The sequence below is a fragment of the Lissotriton helveticus genome, chromosome 10 (genome assembly GCF_964261635.1).
Source record: "Lissotriton helveticus chromosome 10, aLisHel1.1, whole genome shotgun sequence".
Classification (NCBI taxonomy): domain Eukaryota; kingdom Metazoa; phylum Chordata; class Amphibia; order Caudata; family Salamandridae; genus Lissotriton; species Lissotriton helveticus.
The window spans coordinates 682,510,849-682,532,515 of record NC_136071.1 but is presented as its reverse complement, the minus strand read 5'-3'; the positions used below and the strand labels follow the sequence as shown (position 1 = coordinate 682,532,515).

Here is a 21,667-nt window from a genome sequence, read left to right as displayed (position 1 = left end):
GTTGAGACATACTTTCCCAACGATTTCATCAGCTCTTCACCAAAGAGCAGGCCTTTTGGATTTGAAGATGGTTCTTTCTCAGCCATATCGGAGAGTTTTGGGTCAAGTTTATAAAGGGTAATCCTGTGCCTTTCTGCGTTAATGTTGGTATTAGCATTGCCTAGGAGAATGAGGGCTCTTTGGCTCCATCCCCTTATTAAATCTATATTAAGATGGTATCTTTAAGGTAACACTCTTCAGCGGAGTCAAGAATTCTGCTAAGTGGTCCAACCACATCCAGTAGGCGATCTTGGCACCCTTTAAAAGCTTTTTCTAGGCCTTTTCTAGGATTGCGTCCAAGTCTAAAAAGATATTTAATTAATTCAGGGTCCATATTAGGAGCATAACATGCGTTTTCATCGATTGAGGGTCTTGAACACTCAGCCCTTAAAATATTCCTTGTCTCTCTTTCGAGAGGGAAGCGAATCCATTTTTTAATACATTTTGAAACATGTTCCTGTGGAGACCATTGTGAGGAACGGGGATGTTTTAGATTCAAAGGGGAGAACATCTCTTCTCCGAGAGGGTTTAGAATATTGTCCTTTGATGTAGAAGGGGGTTGATCTTCCTCATCAAAAATACCTACATCTCCATCATCTAAATCCAGCACGTATTCGTCTGAATCCATATCATCATCATCATCATCCGAGCCCTCTGGGAAGTCTTGAGCACTTTGAGATAGTGAGCCGCTAAGGGCATCCAAGGTATTTGGGCCGCGAAGGGCACCCGATTGTTGTGTGTCATAAGAGACATCTCTATTAGTTGAGGTGCGAAGACCTTCCAAATATTTTGTGGTGCTAAGACCACCAATATTAAAAGAGGTGCTAGGACCTCCCGTGCTCTCATTGGTCTCGGTAACAGCGTGGTTAGTCTTCTTTGTACGTTTAACCCCAACTTTCTCATGAGTGATCACATCAGACACATCTTCCTGAGAGGGAAGTGGTCTTTTATAGGGTACAAACTGAGCAAAAGTCTCTCGCATACAGGTTTTCATTTCTTTTTGAATCATAATGCGAAAATCTTCCTTATTAAAATTAGGAAGTGTTGCATTGTTCATATCTGACTCTGAGTCATTTTCCATCTTGCCCCTTCTTTTTTTTGTAATATTAATAGAATTTTCCAATTAATCACCCCCTTTTTTTTTTTTATATATAAATGATATCTTTTTTAAGGGGATAAATGATATCTCTTTAAGGGCATATATGGCTGAAAACGAAGGCCAATGTATAACATTTGCAGTCTATGCAGTGGTAGAGACAATGTATTTAATGTGGAGTTTATGCAGCAGTAAGAGCGTAAAAGTAGAATAGGATAGTTATTTCTTAATATTTCGATGGATACAAAGACGAATCGATGATCCTCCTGTGAAACGCGGTCAAAACAGCTGATTTCCAACTGTCGGTGAGTGAGGAAAGTTCCTAGGGCGGGACACTCACGAAACGTGACGCTCGCCAAGGAACTTTCCTCTAATGCGCGTCCTGCCATCTTCGCGGTCGGAGATCACAGAGCGGGCGAAATGCGCTCAGTCTATCATTTCCAGCAGCGGTGCCGGAATCAATTACCCTGGCAAGTACAGCGCTTTAATCAATTATTCAGGGGCAGCGCTTCACTCGAGGAACAGCGCGAGTAGTTCAGCGCTCGTTTTTTCACATAAGCCCCAAGGTTAACTACAGCGTAAGGCTCTCAACGTACGTTTCTTTTTGAATGTTTAACACAAGCGCTAGGGGTAACAGCGTGAGGAGTCCAAAAAAGCTCCTACAAGGTTAAAAAACCGCGCATGGTTCGGGGGGAAAACGGCGAAAAACGGAAATAATGAGCATAGAGAACAAAGAACCCGAAGGTTAAGGCACACATTTACGATCTAACTGTAGGGAAAAAGCGTATTAAAGACAACCTGAAAGCAGAGGTTATACAAGAGAGGGAGAGGATGATCTCCATAAATTGCAGATCATGGGGAGGGGGGGGGAGAGGAGGTGGGAATAAAGCCACCCCTCATGCAAACCCCCAAATACAACTCTATATAGATAAAAACATAACATTAATGAAAGTATGGAGAGAAGAAGCTACTTATCTGCTTGGAGCCGCATTTAAAAGAGGCTGATGGTTGCTATGTTTTGTATCTTACTTTATCTCAGTGTTCTTATTAGAACCTTTGTATTGTGATGCGACTGGCTTGGATCTGCAATTAAAAGTCATTGCATAATGTAGCCTCCGTTCTTGTAATGAAATTCTATTCTCAGTGAGGCGTTTGTCCAGGATGGGGTTGGACAAAGTTAAAACCGTGCTAAAAGGCCAAGCAGGCCCAGAACTGCAGAGCTGCCCTGGTCTAGTTTGTCACAAAGATCATCTGTGACAGTGATGATGGCAAATTCTGTGCTGTGCACGAGTCTGAAGCCGAATTGGGTGACATCTGTCAGGAACCATCATAGAACGCACAGGACACCCCAATTCAGGAGGAATACATTTTCTGTAGTCCCTGGTGCATAGACCAAGTACTGCTTCTGGGTTTTTGGGGAGTGCCCTTCCGCTGCTTCCGCTTTCTGTCCTGGCCAATATTGTTCTTCTGCTTGTTTGAAAAGAAGTACGAGCCTGGTATGTTTCCAAGTTATGAACGGAAGCAGATGAGAAGGATAAACTGTATAAGTTTACAAGAGCATGGGCAAGCACATGAAATGCTAAGGTATAGATGCGAGTAGGAAAGGGGCCTAAGGGTTATGGTAATGATTAAGTGACAGTGTCAGTTGATAATCGGTGTGAAGGCCGGTAAGGAAGAACCATTTTTAGGGTAGGTGAATTCTAAATTTCAAGGAAATCACGTGAGGGCTGCTCTTCAAAGTTAGTTTGAAGTTTTAGTATTTTATCATGGAAATAGAGGAATATGTTAGCACAGGTGTCTTGTGAGAGAGTAAGATTGGGTATTGAGCAAGCTTTTGATGACTGAATTAAAACTTTTCTCAAGCTATATTTCTAGCTACCTCCATTTTGGAGGTGTACAATGTGATGCAGGTCTTACAAACTATTTTCTGGTAGTTTTTCATTGCTGTCTTGTACTTATTCTTGGATTCAAAGCTGCAGTTTTTCGCCAGGTTCAATCAATATTTTTGCATTTTTTTATTCTTCATGTAGTTCAGTGAAGAACCAAGGTGATATGGGAGAGTCGCTACCTGCTGTTGGACTTTGTATGATGCAAATTTGTCTAAAGCAAAGAGGATTCAGTTATAAGAAAATGCCAGTAGCTTGTGAAATATCTGTACCCGCCCTCAAATCTGAGGGATTGCCTCTCCAGAGTCTAAAAGTGTCAGCTATGGCCGCAGATATACCTGGATTTTCCTTTAAAAATCCTGCTCAGCATTTTTTGCTTAGTTTACATTTTGCAACTGGACCACAAAGGAAGTTTCCTTGTCTATGACTGTGAAGAATCTTTATCTGCCTGAAAGAGACCTAACTGAGTGCTTGGACAAAGTCTGTGATTCGTTATGGAGCTGCATGTTGTTGAATTACCCCAGCTAACTGGAAGCATTGGGAACACTATCTGGATATAATATCTGCTGGTAGGTATATTAGGCCTGCAGTAGATTGGTGAGTCCTGCTTTTGAACATATTTCTTGTAGTCCAGGAATATCTGAGAGAGGCAGAAGGTCATAGAACAGAGGAAACCTACTTGGGAGGAATTCACAGCCCTCTGGTGTGTAGTTACCCAAATCGAGCATCCTCAGCCCTGGTCTAGAACAGTATCCAGAGTGGGTACCATCAATTTTATGGAGTGTTGTCGAGGTGGGATACATTCAGAGCATTTATATTAATTTGAATCTTACATTGTGAGATACCCTCATTGTACATATCATCACTATCTTGTCCCATTCTTCATCACTGAACTTAGCTGCTAACCATCTACTACAGATCATATGTAGAGTAATTGTTTGACTTATCAACCTTTCTCTAGGTAGTGTGGTGATTGCTTTCCAGCCTGTGCCAATATTTGCAATGTTTCCATCACCCTGTGTGTGATTGGTTCTATTCACATCGATTAGACAGCACAAGTTCAGATGTTAGAAGCTGTTCAGTTAAAATAATGTAGGCCTATCGAATTTCATCAAACTTGGCCACCTGGAGTGACCGCCACAGGTGACCCCTGTGTCTAGGCACATTGTAGCTACCCCAGCAAATGCAGACAGAGATCACAGGTGCCTACAGCTAAAGCATCCCTGTTCTTCTCAGGTACCTCATCCAGCAGTGGTGAATCGTTGTGACCAGTTTGGAGAGAGAGTGAATAGGAGAGGAACATAAAGGTCTCTACCAAAGGTACGGGTCACACATTTTGTTCCAGAAACTAAATAGTCAGGAGTTGCTTTCCTCCCTTCCACTTTAATAAATATTAAGGATGCACTGGCAGATAGTCCCAATTAACACAGAGCCCAGAAAGCAACCCAAACCTACCCCACATCTATACAACAAAAATTAGTAGACACTAATCTGATTTAGCTTTGACGGACAGAGTAATGTTCATCAGGATGGCGGAGGACATTACCTCCCCCATCCCGACAGTACTCCGTCTGCCACATTTAGAGACAACGCAAAACCAAAGGGAATGATGGACGGAGTGTTGAACATTGCAAGCACTCACCCCCAGTCAACTGATCTGGGTTTAATCCATCATCATTCTTTAGCTCACTCTGCCACCCCAGTTAAGACATGGCCATATGCAAATCAGTTTGACCCTGTGCCTCATGGGAACAGTCCAGCCCGAACTGCCAACCATGTCTTTCCTGGACCGGAAACAAGCATCCTGGGACCAGTTTAGGGTTCAAAACTCTCCTCAGCCAGGCTATCTTGAATCCAGTGGCAAAGTAATCAAGGGACCCACGTCTGGGCATACCCTGCCAACTTAGGACGAACAAAGCAAAACCAGCGGGAATGATGGATGGAGTGTTGAACATTGCAAGCACTCACCCCCAGTCAACTGATCTGGGTTTAATCCATCATCATTCTTTAGCTCACTCCGCCACCCCAGTTCAGACGTGGCCATATGCAAATCAGTCCGACCCTGTGCCTCATGGGATGCGTCCTCACAATGCTGATTGCGGAGCAGCGTTGGATTTGTGAGGACGGACAGAGATACCATTTCATACTAAGATCGCATTGAGGAGTGAAGGACATATAATTGATCCGAAAATAGAGGATATTCACCTACTTGCGTACAAATATTACAAAGAGATCTTAATAAGGAAATAGAAAATATACATTGGACCCACAGCCATTGGAGGATCCTTATTCTTGAATCTGGTACACTTGCCTAAAGATAATCATGGCAAGATAATTCAAGGTCCACTATAGGAGCCACCAATAATATACAAACAGATATCAAGCTCGGGCCCCAAAATCTTAAGGCAGATTTGTTTTCTGTGCTACTTCCTACAAAGACACTATTATTATAAAGTCCAGTCGAAGGTGGTGCTAAAGCTGTTTGCACACCGAAACGCTTCGACGCTTCTGGAATGTTAAATTCGAGGAACAATTGGGTCTAAGGAGAATCTATGTGATAAGACTGCAATATTGATTCTGTCGAATTAACAAGATTTCTGATGGTTTTTAATGTCACATGTTATTGTCTCTTTGTGTTTTAATAAATTTATGATGTGAAATGTTTTTATGAATTGCAATAGCGTTTTCCTTATTTTAACTATTGTTGATATATTGGCCCCAATTATGTACAGTGAATAAAAAATGGTGAGATTTTTTCCAATTTGTGTATTTTTATAATTATATGTTGGGTTATGGAGAGTACATCATTTGGAGATAAATTATGTACGATAGATGGTTGAATGCTGAGTAGTGTTGGTGAACTAATCCAAGGGTAAAACTTCTTTTTACTGTTATTGTAATTTATTAACTCTAAGAATCAGAAACAGGATACTTCTAAGAAAAATCCTCGCTCCTGACTATGCCAAGTCTTGGGCAGGTTCAAGCCCAGAGTTTCTTTTGGGAGGTTATAACCTACATTTTCTAGAGGAGTATAACAAATCATCAACTTCAGATGCCAGGGTGTTCAATATAGTGCAGACAGGCTGCAAGATACCATTGTAGAAGGCTTTGTGAGTGATGAAGGTGACATTAAAGATATATCTATCTACAATCGGGAGACAGTTGAGCATGATGGGTACTAGGATAATGTGATTGAAGTGTCTCACTCCTGATACCAGTCTTGCCACAACATTGAAGGTAGCATACATTAGGATGTAGGCATTTTGGGATTTTGAGTTTGCAATTTGGTAAATTTGGCAAGCTCAGCAGTCTTTGATTGGTGTATTCTAGGAGCGGCAGAGGTGAGGAGGAATTCTGTCTTTAGTGGATTCAGCATCAAGTGGTTGAATGAAAGCGAAGCTTTGATGTCCTTTAAAATGTGCTTTAGGAGGTGTACATATCTTCCAGAGACAAAAGCCCAGATTTATCAACTTTGCTTTGTCCTTGAGTCACGCAAGGACAACACAAAGGCTTCAGCAGTATTTACCAAGCCACGCAAGGGGTAGTTTGCTCTGCCTGGTGCAGCTTTGTACAGAAATGTTTTGCAACGTGGCTGCTTGCACTGTGTTACGATACATTTCAAGCAGGGAGGCACTCCATGGGTGGAACAGGGGCTTTCACATGCGTACTACCCATGAGGTTTGGTGCATTCCCAGATTTACTAAAGCTAGTAAACCTGGGAATGTATCAAAATGCTATGCCTTTCCCAGTGAGGCATTACGAGGAAAAATAACTTTATTTCTTCTGTTACTGCCTCTTTCTATACACGATACATTCTCCCATCACACATAGAAAGAGCTAAATTTCTCTAAGAATTGTTTTTGTGCAGGAAGGTCTCTCTTCCTGAACAAAAACAATCCTGTCTGTAACGCAGGCACCCTTGCACTATGGTGCAAGGGGGCCAGCGTTGGTGCTAGGCAGCATACAGTGCACCAGCGCAGGAAGAAAAGTTCAATATCTTTGTAAATATGAAGAAATTTTGCCCTCTCTCTTTCATACAATGCAGCACAGCACCTTTGCTTACTGCCCTGTGTTAAGTGAAAGATTAGTTAATATGCCACAAATCCTTTCGGTAAATTTGAGTATCATCAGCATAAAGATAATAGGCGAGTTTCGAGAGATTTAAGATTGTGGTCAGAGGTTCCATGTACAAGTTAAAAAGAGTAGGAGTTATGGAAACCCGTACTAGCTGTTGAATGACAGGATTGGATGTAATAGTGTACATTTCACTTTAATTTGTTAGGACCGGTTCTTGGGGTATTAGGATTGTAATGTGTGTCCTCGTTCTCTCCTTCAGTGTGTTTAGAGGGATGTTGTGATTGACTGTCACAAAAGTTGTAGATAGGACAAGGAGTATGATGCAGCAAGAATTATATTTGTCCAATAAACAAAGAGCATCATCCATGATCTGCAGAACGGCTGTATCGCTACTACAGCCAGCTCTGAAACTTGATTGGAAGTTGTCTAGCAGGTTACCATCAATAAAATGAATTGCCTCATTTGAGCCGAGATGCAGCTTTACAAAAAAGTTTGCTAGGTATGGGAGGTTAGTCACTGGATCGAAATTCTTCATGTCCTCTCAGTCGGCTGCTGATTTTTCATGAGTGGGATAATGCATTGTGATGTAATGTTCTTGAAGTGCTTTTTCAACTCTTTCCTGAATTGGAACAGCATTAGGGTGATCCTGGTGGACATGGGTAGGTTGTTCCAGATCCTGGGTGCATGGATGGAAAAGGCCTGTTGTCTTGTTTTTTCTTTTTTTGCACTTGTTAGTCTCCAGTATGATGATATTCTGGCTATGAGTATCCCAAGAACCAACAGAGATGATGAGCTTGTCTTCAAGATAAGCCGAGGTTTAGGTCATGATGGGTTTGTAAATGATGCAGTTGGTTTTGAAGATGGTGTGTGCGGCAAAGGGAGCCAATGGAGTTCCATCAGGATGGTGGCAATATTTCTTCAGGCCCTGGTTGATACAAGCTGCAGCTTGTCTGATGTCTTTTAGTGGTGCCTGTGAGGAATCTGGGAGAGCCTGAAAGAGGGCGGGCCATTTTTTATGTATTTAAACACAAATGGAAGGAGCGTCAAAGTATACAATAATATCAAGCATCATAAAGTCATGCAATTTCAAACGATTCAAGAAAAGTCCATGCAGGCTTCCTTCGAATTTTAGTTCAGTTATTTTATTGTGGTATTTCATTACATGTGATGAAGATATCCACCTTGACGGCGGAATTTATTGAACCTAGCTGTCATGGAGTAAGGACGTACAGCACGGACGGGGTGAATATAATGAGGCGACGACTGCTGGCAGAACTCTGGCATAACTGATTATGGATTATTTGAGTGACAGAGGAATGGAACTAAATTGCCACTGTTCAATACATAGTGATTTAAGTTCATAGAAGTCATCATTAGATTAAGGCGACTGCCCAGCCACTTTTTAATAGAAGTGAGCAGAATTTGGACGTAAGGAAGAGCGCAAGTTTTGAATTAGATTACAGGTTAATTCCTTTAAACATTAAGGAACGGGAGTAGTTGTTTCTTTTCATGGGCGGATGGGATATTGGATCAGGACACATAGCACTTATATTTTTTAAATAGGTATCAACCTTTTTGGAATCAAGATTTATGAACAGAGGGGTAAAAATGCCCAGCATATTATCGACTAGGATTGTGAATAGAGCCCTGATGATGTCCTGGATGGGATTTGGGCTGTACGATATATGTTTGTTATATTCTATGAACATCCTCAAGGTGGATATCTTCATCACATGGAATGAAATACCACAATAAAAGAACTGAACTGAAATTCGAAGTAAGCCTGCATGGACTTTTCTTGAATCTTTTGAAATTGCATGACTTTATGATGCGTGATATGATTGTATACTTTGACGCTCCTTCCATTTGTGTTTAAATTTGTGTTTTAGTGGCTTTGACGGTGGGCCACGGGAAGTTTGAGCGCCAGAAAAGCGTCCTTAGATATGTACTGTTGATACTTTTTGCAATACCACATTGTGCACACAAATAGAGTACCCTCATCTTGTCATTAGTGGAAAACATTTTTTTATGTAATAAAGCATTGTGTGGTAGCGCATTCATATTTGCAGACAGTACATTTTCCATTTAAATTGTCACTAAATTAACACAGACATACAGTTTGATACAGATAAAACTATATTACACACAAATGATAATGTGTGGAATTCGGGTTTCAGTGAGTATTTATTAATTGTTCCTCACCAAGTGAAGTGTCTTGATTTGTTCTGATCATACTAAAATCTTTGTTTCCATCACACTTAAGAATTACAACAACAAAAAATGAATTTTGCTTTCCTAAGTGCTGAATGTGTACAGTTAATTTACAGGCATTTACTTTTTGTTGTGTTAGGAAAAAAATGCCATCCTCAAGCTTTCCTTTTAGACCTCATGTACCCCAGCAGAATTGTCACATAATTAACTTTATTTTTCTTTCGATGACTGCAAAGTGAGTGGAGTGGAGTTTGTAAACACCAGTCTCTGTTTTTAAAAAAACTATGGCGCAGAAGACATAGCCTGACATAAGGGGCACATTATGATGGCGGACGGACTCAGGTCCGTCCGCCACCATAGAGTAGGAGGGAACCTCCGCATGGGCTTCGGAGTTCCCTCCTGTGCAATTAGGATGTGACCGCCACCCTGGCGGTCACATCCTCTATTTTTAACATTGCGGCGGGTGCGGCTTCAAGCTGCACCCGCAGCAATGTTAAAAATGCACGCATTGCATTTGTATGTAGAAAGTGGCAGGCACCGCGCGGTGCCTGCCGCTTTCTGCATACAAATGCAGGGGGGTACCATAGGTACCCCCCATGTGCACCCCCCACCCCCCCTTCACCTAGGGGGCCCGCAACGGGCCCCCGCAGTGAAGTTACACATGCTTTTCCACGGCGGAAAAGCCGCCGCGGAAAAGCATGTTTCAGAGCCCATCCTAATCTGGCTGACGGTGTCTGAGAGACACCGTCACCATATTAGTGCTTTTCCGCCGCGGTTGTAAGCCAACCGCGGCGGAAAAGCTGCGGACGGAAACCAGGACCCACCAGCCATCCTAATGTGGCGGTGGGTCTTTGGTGGGTCCGCAGAGGATTTTCTGCATCCTCTGGGCCGGTGGTGGCTTCCGCCAGCCCGGAGAATGCGGAAAATCCTCCATCGTAATAGGCCCCTTAGTCTCTGTCTTTGAAGCGCAGCAAATGTGACTCAATATATACAGAATCTAAAGACATCCAATTCAAAATCAGGAAATATTTATAACATTGAGCTTTAAAAACCAGATCAATTTAGACTTTAGTTATCTAGTGCATGTATATCTATTGGTTAACATTATATTTTAAATGATAAATGTTAACACTTCAGAACAAATTATCACATATTTTAATTCAAGTGATTAACAGGTTTTCAAGAGTTGCACACATCAGAACAAATCATCACATGTTTTTAACTCAAGTGATTATCAGGTATTTAAGAGTTGCACTTTAGTTGTTCAGCCAACATGTGGTTGCCTTTTCATATTTATGGTCACTTTAGACACAGTACTGAAAGAAACAATGGAAACAGGACAAATATGGTAAAAATGGTCCCAAGAGTAAGATTTGATATTTGGTACATTGCTTTTTTAAAAGGTTTTTCATCTTATATTCCTTTTTAATACAATATGCTGGGGTCTATAGCATCATGACGGTGCAATCCCATGAGTGATGACATAAAATATGGATCCCGAATAGGGAGTGCACTGTGTCTGGTTATGGATCAAGGAGAGTGGTCTTCATTACTGAGAAATGACCACCATAGGTTTAGTACTGCATATGTTCCCGCGAGTAATTATGATGTGGGTGTTTTGGTTGTCTCTTAGCTTGAATATTGAACAGTTATGACAAATAAAAAAAGCCTCTTAGTTTATGCAAAGGCTTTATCTTCTCGACTTTTTTGGTTCCTTCTGCACTTAATAATAACTAAACTTTACCAACAAGCCTTTATTTATCATAACTCCCCACCTCCCCCCCCCCCCGTGAGAAAGTGGATAATTCATTGGGGGAGATGGTAGTCCTTCACAAGTATTAATGTCACTATTCCTGATAGATCCAGTAAAGGTTTCTGTAATATAGACCTGAGCGCTACCCCTGGTAGCTATGGTGCAAAAGCAGACAGGCTTAACATAAGAAATGTGTAAAGCATTTAGAAGTACCATACAAGTTAAACATTCGAAAACACAACAAAATAAAAATTCCACTCCAATGTATAAACATAGAGCATATTTTAATGAACTAAATGACAAAAATCCAATAAGAGGAATCAGAGATATTAATTTTTAAAGCATTAAGTTGCATCTGTGGTCATATGGTTGCACTTAACCAGTACCTTGGCACGATAAAAGGCATACCGCGATGGAGCTTGGATGAGATACAGAAACCAGGTTTGTCCCTGTCTGAAGTTTACTTTCTGGCTTAGGCTCTGAAATCTAAGTCAAAAATGCTCACCAAACACAGTAGCAGACTATGGCAGAGATGGGCTCTATGAGCCACGATTCGTGTCAGAAGAAGCCCCGGTTAAGCTGTTGACTTTTGCCGGGTAAGCTCACAGTGAGAGAAATGCAAAATTTGCACCAAAGGAAGGTCCTTTGCTACTTTTGGCGCCTTACCTGGAGAACATTTCTATCTTTAGACTCTTGGAACTCAGATTCCTCCAGCAGTTGAAGGTGAAGACTTGCTCTAGCAAAAGGAGTTGGAGCTGGTCTGCTGGCATTTTCAGGAAAAAAGGTTTCTAGCAGCTTGTTATGTCCCTGTAACTTAAAAGGCAGTCATCCACTTCACCCTTATAGACCACTTCTTTGTCCTGGGCACAAGTGGGAGCAGGTCCAGCATTTCAGGTCTCCTCTCTATGCAGAGAGTACAGTCCTTCTTCTGTCTTCCACAGGTCCTGTATTGCTCTGTAGAGGGTGCCTAGTGCACAGAGTCAAAAAACAGCAGCATCAGTTCAAAATAAATGTGGGTAATCATGCCAAAAGAAGAATTTTCCTTCAACCCCACCACTTATCTCCCAAATAATAGTCATTTGTTCACAATTAGGAAGTGCACTTTTGGATACTAATAACTAGAATACACTAAGAGACAACTCTGTCCCAATCATATCAATCGCTTTAAAAGAATTGCTAGGCTCCCAGTAACTATTTGGGTCAGTAATCCATATTGCAACATGTACAAGTTAGAGATGCTGTCAAAGGAGTAAGATGACGCCAAAGGGCAAGAATGGGAGTTGGGGAGATCGCAGTAATTAATTAATGCGACTACTAAAAGGCAGGGTAAAGTCATATATAGAAGATAAATTTGCATTTAAGTCAATAAAGATAAGCATTTAGTTTCTGACTCGAAATAGCCCGTCAACTTTCTAATGCTGGGAGGGTCAATAATCACAATGTCAGAGGTGAGCTCTGAAGTTATGCTAAGTCAGGCATGTTTAACTAAATTATTTCTAGTGTCTTTCTTTGCATAAGGAAGTGTAGTTCTGCAACTCCTGTATTTATTCCAAGCCCTCGTCTATTACCTCCTCGTTAGTCTTCCTTGCCACCAGAGTTACAAAGTGAGCTTCAGCTCCACACCAGAACTCTCCAAAGCAAAATCAGCATCCCATGCCTCCCATCCCTCCCCTACATGGCCGACCACTGTCACCCTTGACCCAGTATAAGGGGAGGGTCAGCACATCCCACTTCCTGTTTTTTTTGTTCTGCGCTGACTCTCCAAGTGCATATTTTAGGTAAGAGTGAGGTCCTGCTCTAGCAGGACCCACAACCCTGGGGAGGGGGCCTTGCCCGAGAGGGCTCATTTCCTTGGGTTTCCCCCACACCTTGTGGCTTTATGTCCTTCTCTAGGGGCTCTGGGGTATGGGGCTCTGCTATTTTCACAGCCCTGGACGAGTGGGCTCTGGGGCAGGCTTCGGGGCTCAGCGGTTCAGCCCTGCGCTGCGGGCTTACCTTAGTTTTGCTCGCGTCTCTGCTCCTGCAAAGACGCGAGCATGCGGTGGCTTGTCTGCCCAGCACCTGTTCCCAGTCAGTTTTTTCTGAGCCGGATTGCAGAGAAGCGCGGCTCCTGCCTCCCTCGCAGAATGGCACTGGTAGTGGAGGTGACTCAAGTTTGACTGCTGCTCTTCCTACACAGGGATGTGAGATGCTCAATTACGAATCTCTTAACCCGATGCTGTGATAGGGCAACCGGAGGTCTTTACGACTTTCAGTCTTCCTGCCTATCCTGTCTCCAGGGGGTGGCGCCTCACATGGCAGGCTTCCCCCTTGGTGGGGTTGCCTGGCAACGTATGCTGTGGGCTGGTTTTCACTTATCCAATGTTCTTCACAACATAGTGGAGTATTTAAGTGGACAATGGAGTCCTCTCACTGGCTGCCTGGTAGCACTTGAGTGGGTATTTTCCACTGCTGTTTTTCTTGTTGTGTGTCACAACAATAGAGCCTGGTGATGATACTCTACTGGAGGCAAGGCCCAGCTCTCAGCCTACAGCTGTTTCCCTGTCTCATCAGGCTATCCAGTCCATGATTCAGGTTGCGGTGGAAGCAGCTTTTAGGGAGCGCAATGGCACCTCTTCCCCCAAACTACAGCGCCTGGATCTTACCCCCTGCGTTGAGGGTGAGGAGGTGTATCTCTGGGGAAGATATGTGCAGGGCCAGGAATTGAAAGCGGTGCTACAGCACATCAAGGACAGCATGGCCTTGTTGGTTCCTCCAGTTGAGGAGCTGGTGGAGGACTTCTTCATGCAGTATTAGAGGAGAGAGCCCGAGACCTTACCCTTACGTCCCTGAGTCAAAAGGTAGATTGACAAGGAGTGGAAGGAAGTGGACAAGCATGTTTTCCCACATTACCTCTCTATGGGCTACGCCATTCAGGATTTCGCTAAAGATTTTCCATCTTCCATGAAGGTTGATTCCATGATGGCAGGACTGGCATCCCATGGGTCCATCCTTTCAGAGGATGTCTCTCCCTCGGATCCTTTGGATAAGAGAGTTGAGGCAGCAGTTAAGCATTCCTATGTGGCCGTCAACTTCTCCATTGGGGATTCTGCCTATTTGTCTTATACTGTCCAGTCTCTGTTGAAATACTTTTAATCTCTGGCCGAGCTGTTGGAGCAGGGGGGCTGATGTCCTGCCTACTCTAGCGGTCCTGGAGCAACAGACAAGGCTGTTTTTGTATATCACATGAAAATTGCTGATATACACAGCTCCTTGGATACCCTCAATCAGGGGCTTAACCCGGGGTCTGATCCCTCCCTTTCCCCTTCACCCACTATTGTAGCATTGACCTCTGTTGAGCCTGGGCCCAGCCTTCTCACCTTCCCTCTTCTTACCCTTGAAGAATCAAATCGTCTTCTCAACAGGATTAAATCAGGTTCTCCTTTGGACCCCTGTCCTTTGAAAATTTTGAAGAGCTGTAGGGAGGTGATTTTGCCCCCTCTTCTAGAGGTTCTTAACCGTGCCATTACGGAGGGGGCTTTTCCCCTTCCTTGGAAATTGGCGGTGGTTAAGCCTCTCTTGAAGAAAGCCTCATTGGACCCTGGGGTCTTGAAAAACTTCCGACCCATTTCCTTGCTTCCTGCCCCTGCCAAAATACTTGAAGTCCACCTCAATCAACATCTTACCACCTTTCTGGACGACTCGAACCTCTTGGATATTTCACAGCATGGCTTTCGGAGAGCCCACAGCAACGAATCAGCTCTGACTGTGGTGATCAATAACATCCGTTCGAATGTAGACAGGGGTCAGATCACCCTGTTGGTATTATTTGATCTGACAGCGGCCTTCGACACCCTGTCCCCCTCCATCCTGGTTTCCAGGCTGGGGGAGATGGGTGTTGGGGGCCCTGCCCTCTGACTCCTAGCTTCTTTTCTCCATCAAAGAGAGCAGAGAGTTAAACTGGGGGATTTCCTGTCTCCTTCCACTCCTGTGCAATGTGAGGTCCCCCAGGGATCTTCTTTAAGTCCCACCCTCATCGGATGATCCCAGAGGTGTGTGCCTCGTGTGCAGGATGCGCACCACTTGTGCTGTCGCTGCCTCTTAATTCCCGGTGACAACACAGACACAGAGGTACTTACAGACCTCACCACAGTCAGGACAATATACCTAGACTGAACATACCTAACTATTAAGGTAATTTTCACTACTTTTGGTCTTGATGAAAGCCTAATTGACCCCTTCTGGGCACCCAAAGGCTGAAACATGTCGACCTTTTTAATGGACTAATTACAGTGCGGAAGACCCCTAACTCCTCTTCCTTAGCACACCAATAATTTTAACCAGCCTGAACCCAGACCTAATAAAAACCTTTTTCTGGTTAATCAAACTTTTTAATAACCTTTTCTCATTTATCAATCCACAGCCATGTTTTGATCACTGATCACTACTGGTTTACCAGTGGTTTACCTCCGGGTGGAGGAAGCATAACCACTAAACCCAATGATGATGCTGCCACGTACCTTCAAGGGTGGAGAATCAAGATATACCACCACCCAAGCCTTGGCACGTGATTGAGGGTTTTTTATCGGTACAGTGAAACAAAAGTATAAAAACCCTGGTGACCACCGACAAGTGATCCTTCTCCCACTGATTTTTGTGTTATTGTATATCTCCTGCAATACCTTGGAAGCCATGGCCACGGCTGGGGGTGCAGCTATTCAGGCTCGTCGTCAGGTGTGGCTGCGTCAATGGAAGGCGGACGCTACCCAGAAGGCCCTTATTATGAAGATTCCTTTTTCGGGGACCAAACTGTTTGGTTCCTCCCTGGAGGATATGGTGAAAAATTCCGCTGAGGACAGGAAGCAGTTGGCACCAGTCCAACCTTCTTGAGACTGTTTCTTTTGTCCCAAGAGAGCCTTTGCTCCTCCTTCTACACCTAGGGGGGGCATGCCCTTTCGAGGACAGGGTCGTGGCCGGGGCACCCTGTTCTCCAACAAATCCCGGTCTCAGCAGGCTGAATCTACCCCTGTGTCCAAATCCTGACTATCCTCAGGTCCCGGCAGTCAGGGCTACAGTAGGGGGGCAACTGTTGACTTTCGCAAGGCCTGGGAAAGCTCATTATAGGATCAGTGGGTTTTGTGGAATGTGCTAGAAGGATACTCAATTGTTTTCGGTTCCCTTGCCCTTGACGCCTTCAGTTTCACTCCCCTGCCTTCTGCCACGCAAAAGAGGGAGGTACTGTTGGCAGGCATTCAAGATCTTCTCGACAAAGGGGCATTCTCAGGGGGGTCCTGTTTCTGGTGAAAAACATTTCTGGGGACTTCCATCCAGTATTGGATTTGAAGAGGGTGAATTCCTTTATCCCTCGTGTTAAATTCAAGATGCTGTCTTTGCAGGAACTCCTTCCATTACTGTTAAGGGGAATGTGGTTTCTTCCTTGGATCTCTAGGATGCCTACCGCCATGTGCCCATCCACACTTCACCTCAGCGGTTCCTCCGGTTTTGCGTGGAGGACAAGCATTTCCAATTCTAGGTACTCCCCTTTGGTTTGTCCTCTGCCCCTAGGGTTTTCACGAAGGTGTTGCCCTCCCTTGGCTGGGATTCTCCACAGGGAAGCGATTCAGGCATTCCTGTAGCGTGATGACTGGCTGATATCTGCCTCTTCTTTCTTTAAGGGGACTCTTCCCGTCCAGAGGGTCTGCAAGGTCCTGGGTTCCTGATCAACCACAAGAAATCTCATCTGGAGCTCCGTTTGGCTCCTGCGACAGGAGATCCTGTCCTGGGCAGGGAGGACAGTGTTGTCACTCAGGGCGATCTATCTCCCGGGGAAGGAGAATTGCTTGGCGGATCGCCTGAGCAGGGTCTTTCCTCACATGGCTTCCATCTCCCTGATGGTGGCTGTGTTCCATCTGTTGCAGGACAGGTTTGGGTACCTGAGGATGGATCTGTTTGCGGACATATAAAATGTTCACCTGCCTCACTTCTGCACCCTCTTCCGTGCCCGGGGGCGAGGCAGCTGGATGCATTGTTCCCTGCTTTACGCCTTTCCTCCGATACCTCTGATTGTGCAAGTTCTTTGCAAGATTCACCTAGACAGGTTGTTTGTTCTGTTGTTGGTACCCGGCTGGGTTAGCCTCCCTTGGTTTCCTCTTCTGTGAGAGATGGCCTTCCAGGAGTGCTGGGTGATCCCGGATCTACTGTACCCATTGCGGGCCCTCCACTTCCAGTGGGGGTTTTGCATCAACTTCAGCTTCAGGCTTGGCTCTTGACAGGATGAACCTGCTGGCCCGGGGTTTCTCCCTGGTGTTGGTGGGGGTGTTGCTTTAGGGCTCCCGCCGCACGGCTACTCTTCTTTCTTATTCTCGCCATTGGGGGTTCTTTTCTCTGTGGTGTGTTTTGAAGGGATTGGACTCTGTCTGTGGATCCAATGAGGGTGATCGAATTCCTTTCCAACACCTTTGCCTTGGGCCTGGCCTCTTCTACCCTGCGGGCTCAGTGGGAGGCCTTGCGGGCTTTCTGCAGTCCTCTGTTAGACGGGTTGGATCCTTTGGTGGTCTGGAAGCTTTGGAGTTTCTTTTGCAGCGTCCTAGGGCTATTTGCCTTGCGCCATCCTAGGATCTTCCAATGGTGTTGCGGGCCCTTCAGGATACCGCTTTTGAGCCCCTGGGGCCCGTGGATATCAAATTTCTCAAAATGAAGGTGGGATTTTTGGTGGCCATCGGCTCTGCTGGTTGGATTGGGGAGTTGGGTTCTTTTCTGCGCACTCCTCCGTTCTTACGGGTCCTGCTGGACTGTATTGTTTTGCACCCAGAACCTAAGTTTCAGCCCAATGTCCCTCTGGTTGTCAACCGTTCCCGCGAGGGGTGTGTTCCCTACCTTTCCTCAAATCATTGGGTCTGAGGTGGATTCTGCTCTCTCGCTGTTGGATGTCTGGGGTGCTGTATTGTATTTGGAGCGGACTGTGTCTTTCTGCTGCTGTAACAACTTGTTTGTCACTTTTGGTCTTGTCTGGTCTGGTCATAAACCTTCCCTCTTCACCCTGAGTAGGTGGATCAAGCAGGATATCTTGCTAGCCTACGTTGCTCAGGTGTCAGCCCGAGTGCAGGGTCGGTCTACTAGGGGCCTCTCTGTCTCCTGTGCCTTGTTCAAGGGGGTGTCTGCTGATGATATCTGTGGGCCGCGACCTGGTACTCCCCTCACATGATCATGGACCACTCCTGGGTGGTGTTGGGTGGCCCTTCTGCTTGGGGTTTTGCTGAGGCGGTTCTCGGGCTGGTTCTTCCGGCTCTTGATGTTCCTGCCTTCTGTGCTTCTTCTTGGTACTTTTCCTGTTGTTTTAATTTTTGGAATAAACCTGCTGTTTTGCTTCATCTTGTAGTCTGTAGTTTCTTGTGAGTTTCCATGAAGCCGCTGGGGTGGGTATGTGCTCACTTTAAAACTCTGGTGGTGAGGAAGACTTACAAGGAGGTAACGCCCCGGTTACTTACCGCTAATCTTCATTACTCTGAGTATTGTCTTCCTCGACACATGAGTTCCCATCCCTCCCTCCCTGTTTTCTATCTGCTTCATTGTTTCTTGGGGCTTTGTAGTTCTACAGTAAGTGGGGTGGGCTGACCCTTCCCTAATACTGGGTGAAGGGTGACGTGGTTGGCCAAGATGGCGAGGGATGGGAGGCATGGGATGCTGATTTTGCTTTGGAAGGTTCTGGTGTGGAGCTGAAGCTCACTTTGTAACCCATGTGCAGAGGAAGACAATACTCGGAGCAATGAAGATTACCAGTAAGTAACCGGGACATCAACTGAAACCTCGTTCAACAAGAGTTTGGCACCCCTTAAAAGTCAGCCTGAACTGCTGTCCTGCCCCAGTATCCCCATTAACAAAGTCTAAAAAATCTGAATCATTTTTGGGCATGCATTTGTTAGTTAAAAAAAACAAACTTGGAAATACTTTAAAAAAACATTGAAAGGCATATTACTAGAACCATAAAAAATGGCATATAAAATACAGATTCTGGACGAAAGGAATTTCAAAGAGCTTGAACACGTACGCTGATTAACCCCCGGAGGCGAAAGAAAGGACTCCGTGGGGACACCTGTTTTATCAAGTGAGAAGTGTGAAGTAGCATTATCTTTAAAGAACAATTATCGCAGAAACAATCAACACAAATAGGCTAGTGTAAGTGACACAACTCGGTGGAAATAAAAGATAGACTGCAGTCCAGCCCTGACGCCAGCAACGTATAAACATATAGTATCTTTAAGCTCCAAAACTGGAAACAGAAAAAAGACGATTCTCATTCCTTTGAAGTGTTGACAAAGAACTGTCAAACCAGCTCCCTTCAGTCCGCTTGTCTCCAAGACTCGTAGTGAACCCCTCGGGTACCGAAGAGAAATTTAGATATGGTACGTATATGTGCTCACTGCTGCCCATTCGTAGAAAAATACAGTTGAGACATAGAAATGAGACACTCTTGAACGGAATAGCAATTAATCACTCAAAGGGAAAGGGAATAACATCAAGTAAAACGTCACATCAATGTGAATTGTCAAAGTGACAAAACGGTTATAACGGTAAACAGATGAGGTTATATTAAAGCAAGGATGGTAAGTTTTATTGGCAAACGAATGCGTTTCGGACTCTGACACTCAAAAAATAATGTTTAGTTTAACTCCGTGGTCTGACTTTTTAAAGGGTGGTTCGTTTCAAAAACGAACTATACTTACTTGCTGTAGCGCTATTTGATTTATAGTGAGATGTATTAATTTTCAAAATGGCCGCCCCGTTAACGAAACCCAGAGTATACCCATTAGGGGCTGCTACTCAGAGAAAGTAGTGAACGAACAACCTCCTTTAGTTCCTTCGAGGGAAACAAGCACTATAAGAAAATAACTGAGTGAGTACAATCAAGTGATGACTTGTTAAAATAAATATAGCATATTACTTACCCTTAGCGTCGTGCTCGAAATAAATATGTTGCTTGTTTATGGAAAAATCATTATACGTGCTCCCGATTAAATGTACATCCGTTTCATTTTTGGTTATTTTTAAAACAAATACCGCTCTCTGTATATGAAAAGTCACTGTTTAAAGATGTCCGACAGCCTTTCGTCAAATACTTCCTGGTGTTCACAGTGCAGTGTCCAGGCTTGCCCCTTTTCTATGTCGACTATTTCTATTTGCTGCTTTGGAGGCGGTGGTTACCTTTCCCCACCCTAGCCAATCAGAACAGGACCCCCGCGAGGCCAATGGTGCTGTGTCTTGTAGTGTCAATGGAAAGGAGTCAGTGTGCTGCTAAGAGTGTCTGCAGTGTCGTCTGGCTTGGCTTATCCTGGATGCTGACGGTCTCTTTCTCTCTGCCTTCTCCCTTCTCAGGCTCAAGGCAACATTGAAGGCATGCTGGAGAAACTGGAACTAGACAATGAAGGTAAGGCTAATTAATGCACCCTCCGCTGTACTGACAGGATATGTGCCTGCTTGCGAGCGTAGGGAAAAGGGAGTGGCTCTAGAGAGATATAATGGTGGGGGGCAGAGGTGTGCGAGGTGGTCCAATTGTCTGCTTTGTTTCTCCCGTCAATATATCTGTTGTGACAAGTGCGTTTAATGGGAAACTCAAGCATGCCCATAATAGTATTTTAGCCGGGTGTTGATCGTGCCAATGCATTTCAGTGCACATTTGCCCATGTTTCCTTTATACGAAAATGCTTAAAACAGGACGTTGGATAAATATATGCTTAACTGAAGGAACATGCGCTGAATCGACCTATAAGCATAACACGTTATGTATGACGCTCAAGGTATTTTTGTTATCATTCAGTGCATAATCTCTCAACCATAAGTGGACCCCCCACCGAAAGCATACACTTTAAATGGCAGCGTAGTTTAGTCTTGCCTTCTTTTGTACCCCTCAGTCTTAATAACGACCGGGTTTTCGGACCTGCTGCCTATGCCTGGTGCCATGGATAGCGACTGCAGATTGGTGCACCCAGACTGGGCTGACCCCCCTCCCCCTGCAACACAGCATTTTTTTTATGTTGACGATTTCATTAGGGAAGTGAACAGCTTTTTGTTGCTGCCTATCGTATAATCTATTGTCAATTTGGATAGGTTTGTTTGGAATCCATATTTTAATCGAAGAAAGGAGTATCTTCTTCTGTGCCTGTCCATTTTAGGTTTCTGAAGGTCTATCATTGAGCCTTGTAGTTACAGTAGGAAACTGAGCAAAAGCCCATTGTGGCGATGCATGTTGGTGAGATATTAGCACAGTTACTTAATTTTAGTCCATTGGATCGAATGATGAAGAAGCTTTGTTCATCACTGTACTCAGTGTTATCAATAGGTAGATGTAACGGGTACCTTATTGATATACACTGCATTTTAGAATGAAATTGAAGCTTGTGTAAAGTCATTTATATTTTGGAAATGATATTAAAGCATTAAACTCCTTTTATTTAATTATTCAATTTACATTCCTTTGACTTTATGCTTTTTGCTCCCTGAAAAAAATGCAATAAGTGGTTAAGTACATCAACCTACAATGTGCTCTAAATCAGAAAGAAGGGGCATGTACATCCTTGCATCAATGTAAAACACAACTCAGTTTATAGATGAGAACACGACTGCAATTAC

The 21,667-nt window shown here is 44.1% G+C and overlaps 1 protein-coding gene across 8 annotated transcripts in view; it reads left to right on the top strand.

Annotated features, from left to right (window-relative positions):
• PRKAG2 (protein kinase AMP-activated non-catalytic subunit gamma 2) overlaps positions 1-21,667 on the top strand; it is a 1,661,435-nt gene that overhangs the window by 1,307,420 nt on the left and 332,348 nt on the right. For 7 of the 8 annotated variants that reach the window (XM_078663217.1, XM_078663218.1, XM_078663219.1 and 4 more), the window contains one exon: positions 20,414-20,465. In XM_078663217.1, the coding sequence (XP_078519343.1) occupies positions 20,414-20,465 (52 nt within the window). Of the gene's footprint in view, positions 1-20,253; positions 20,466-21,667 lie in introns of those variants that run through there. The other variant, XM_078663223.1, reaches the window with a different exon arrangement.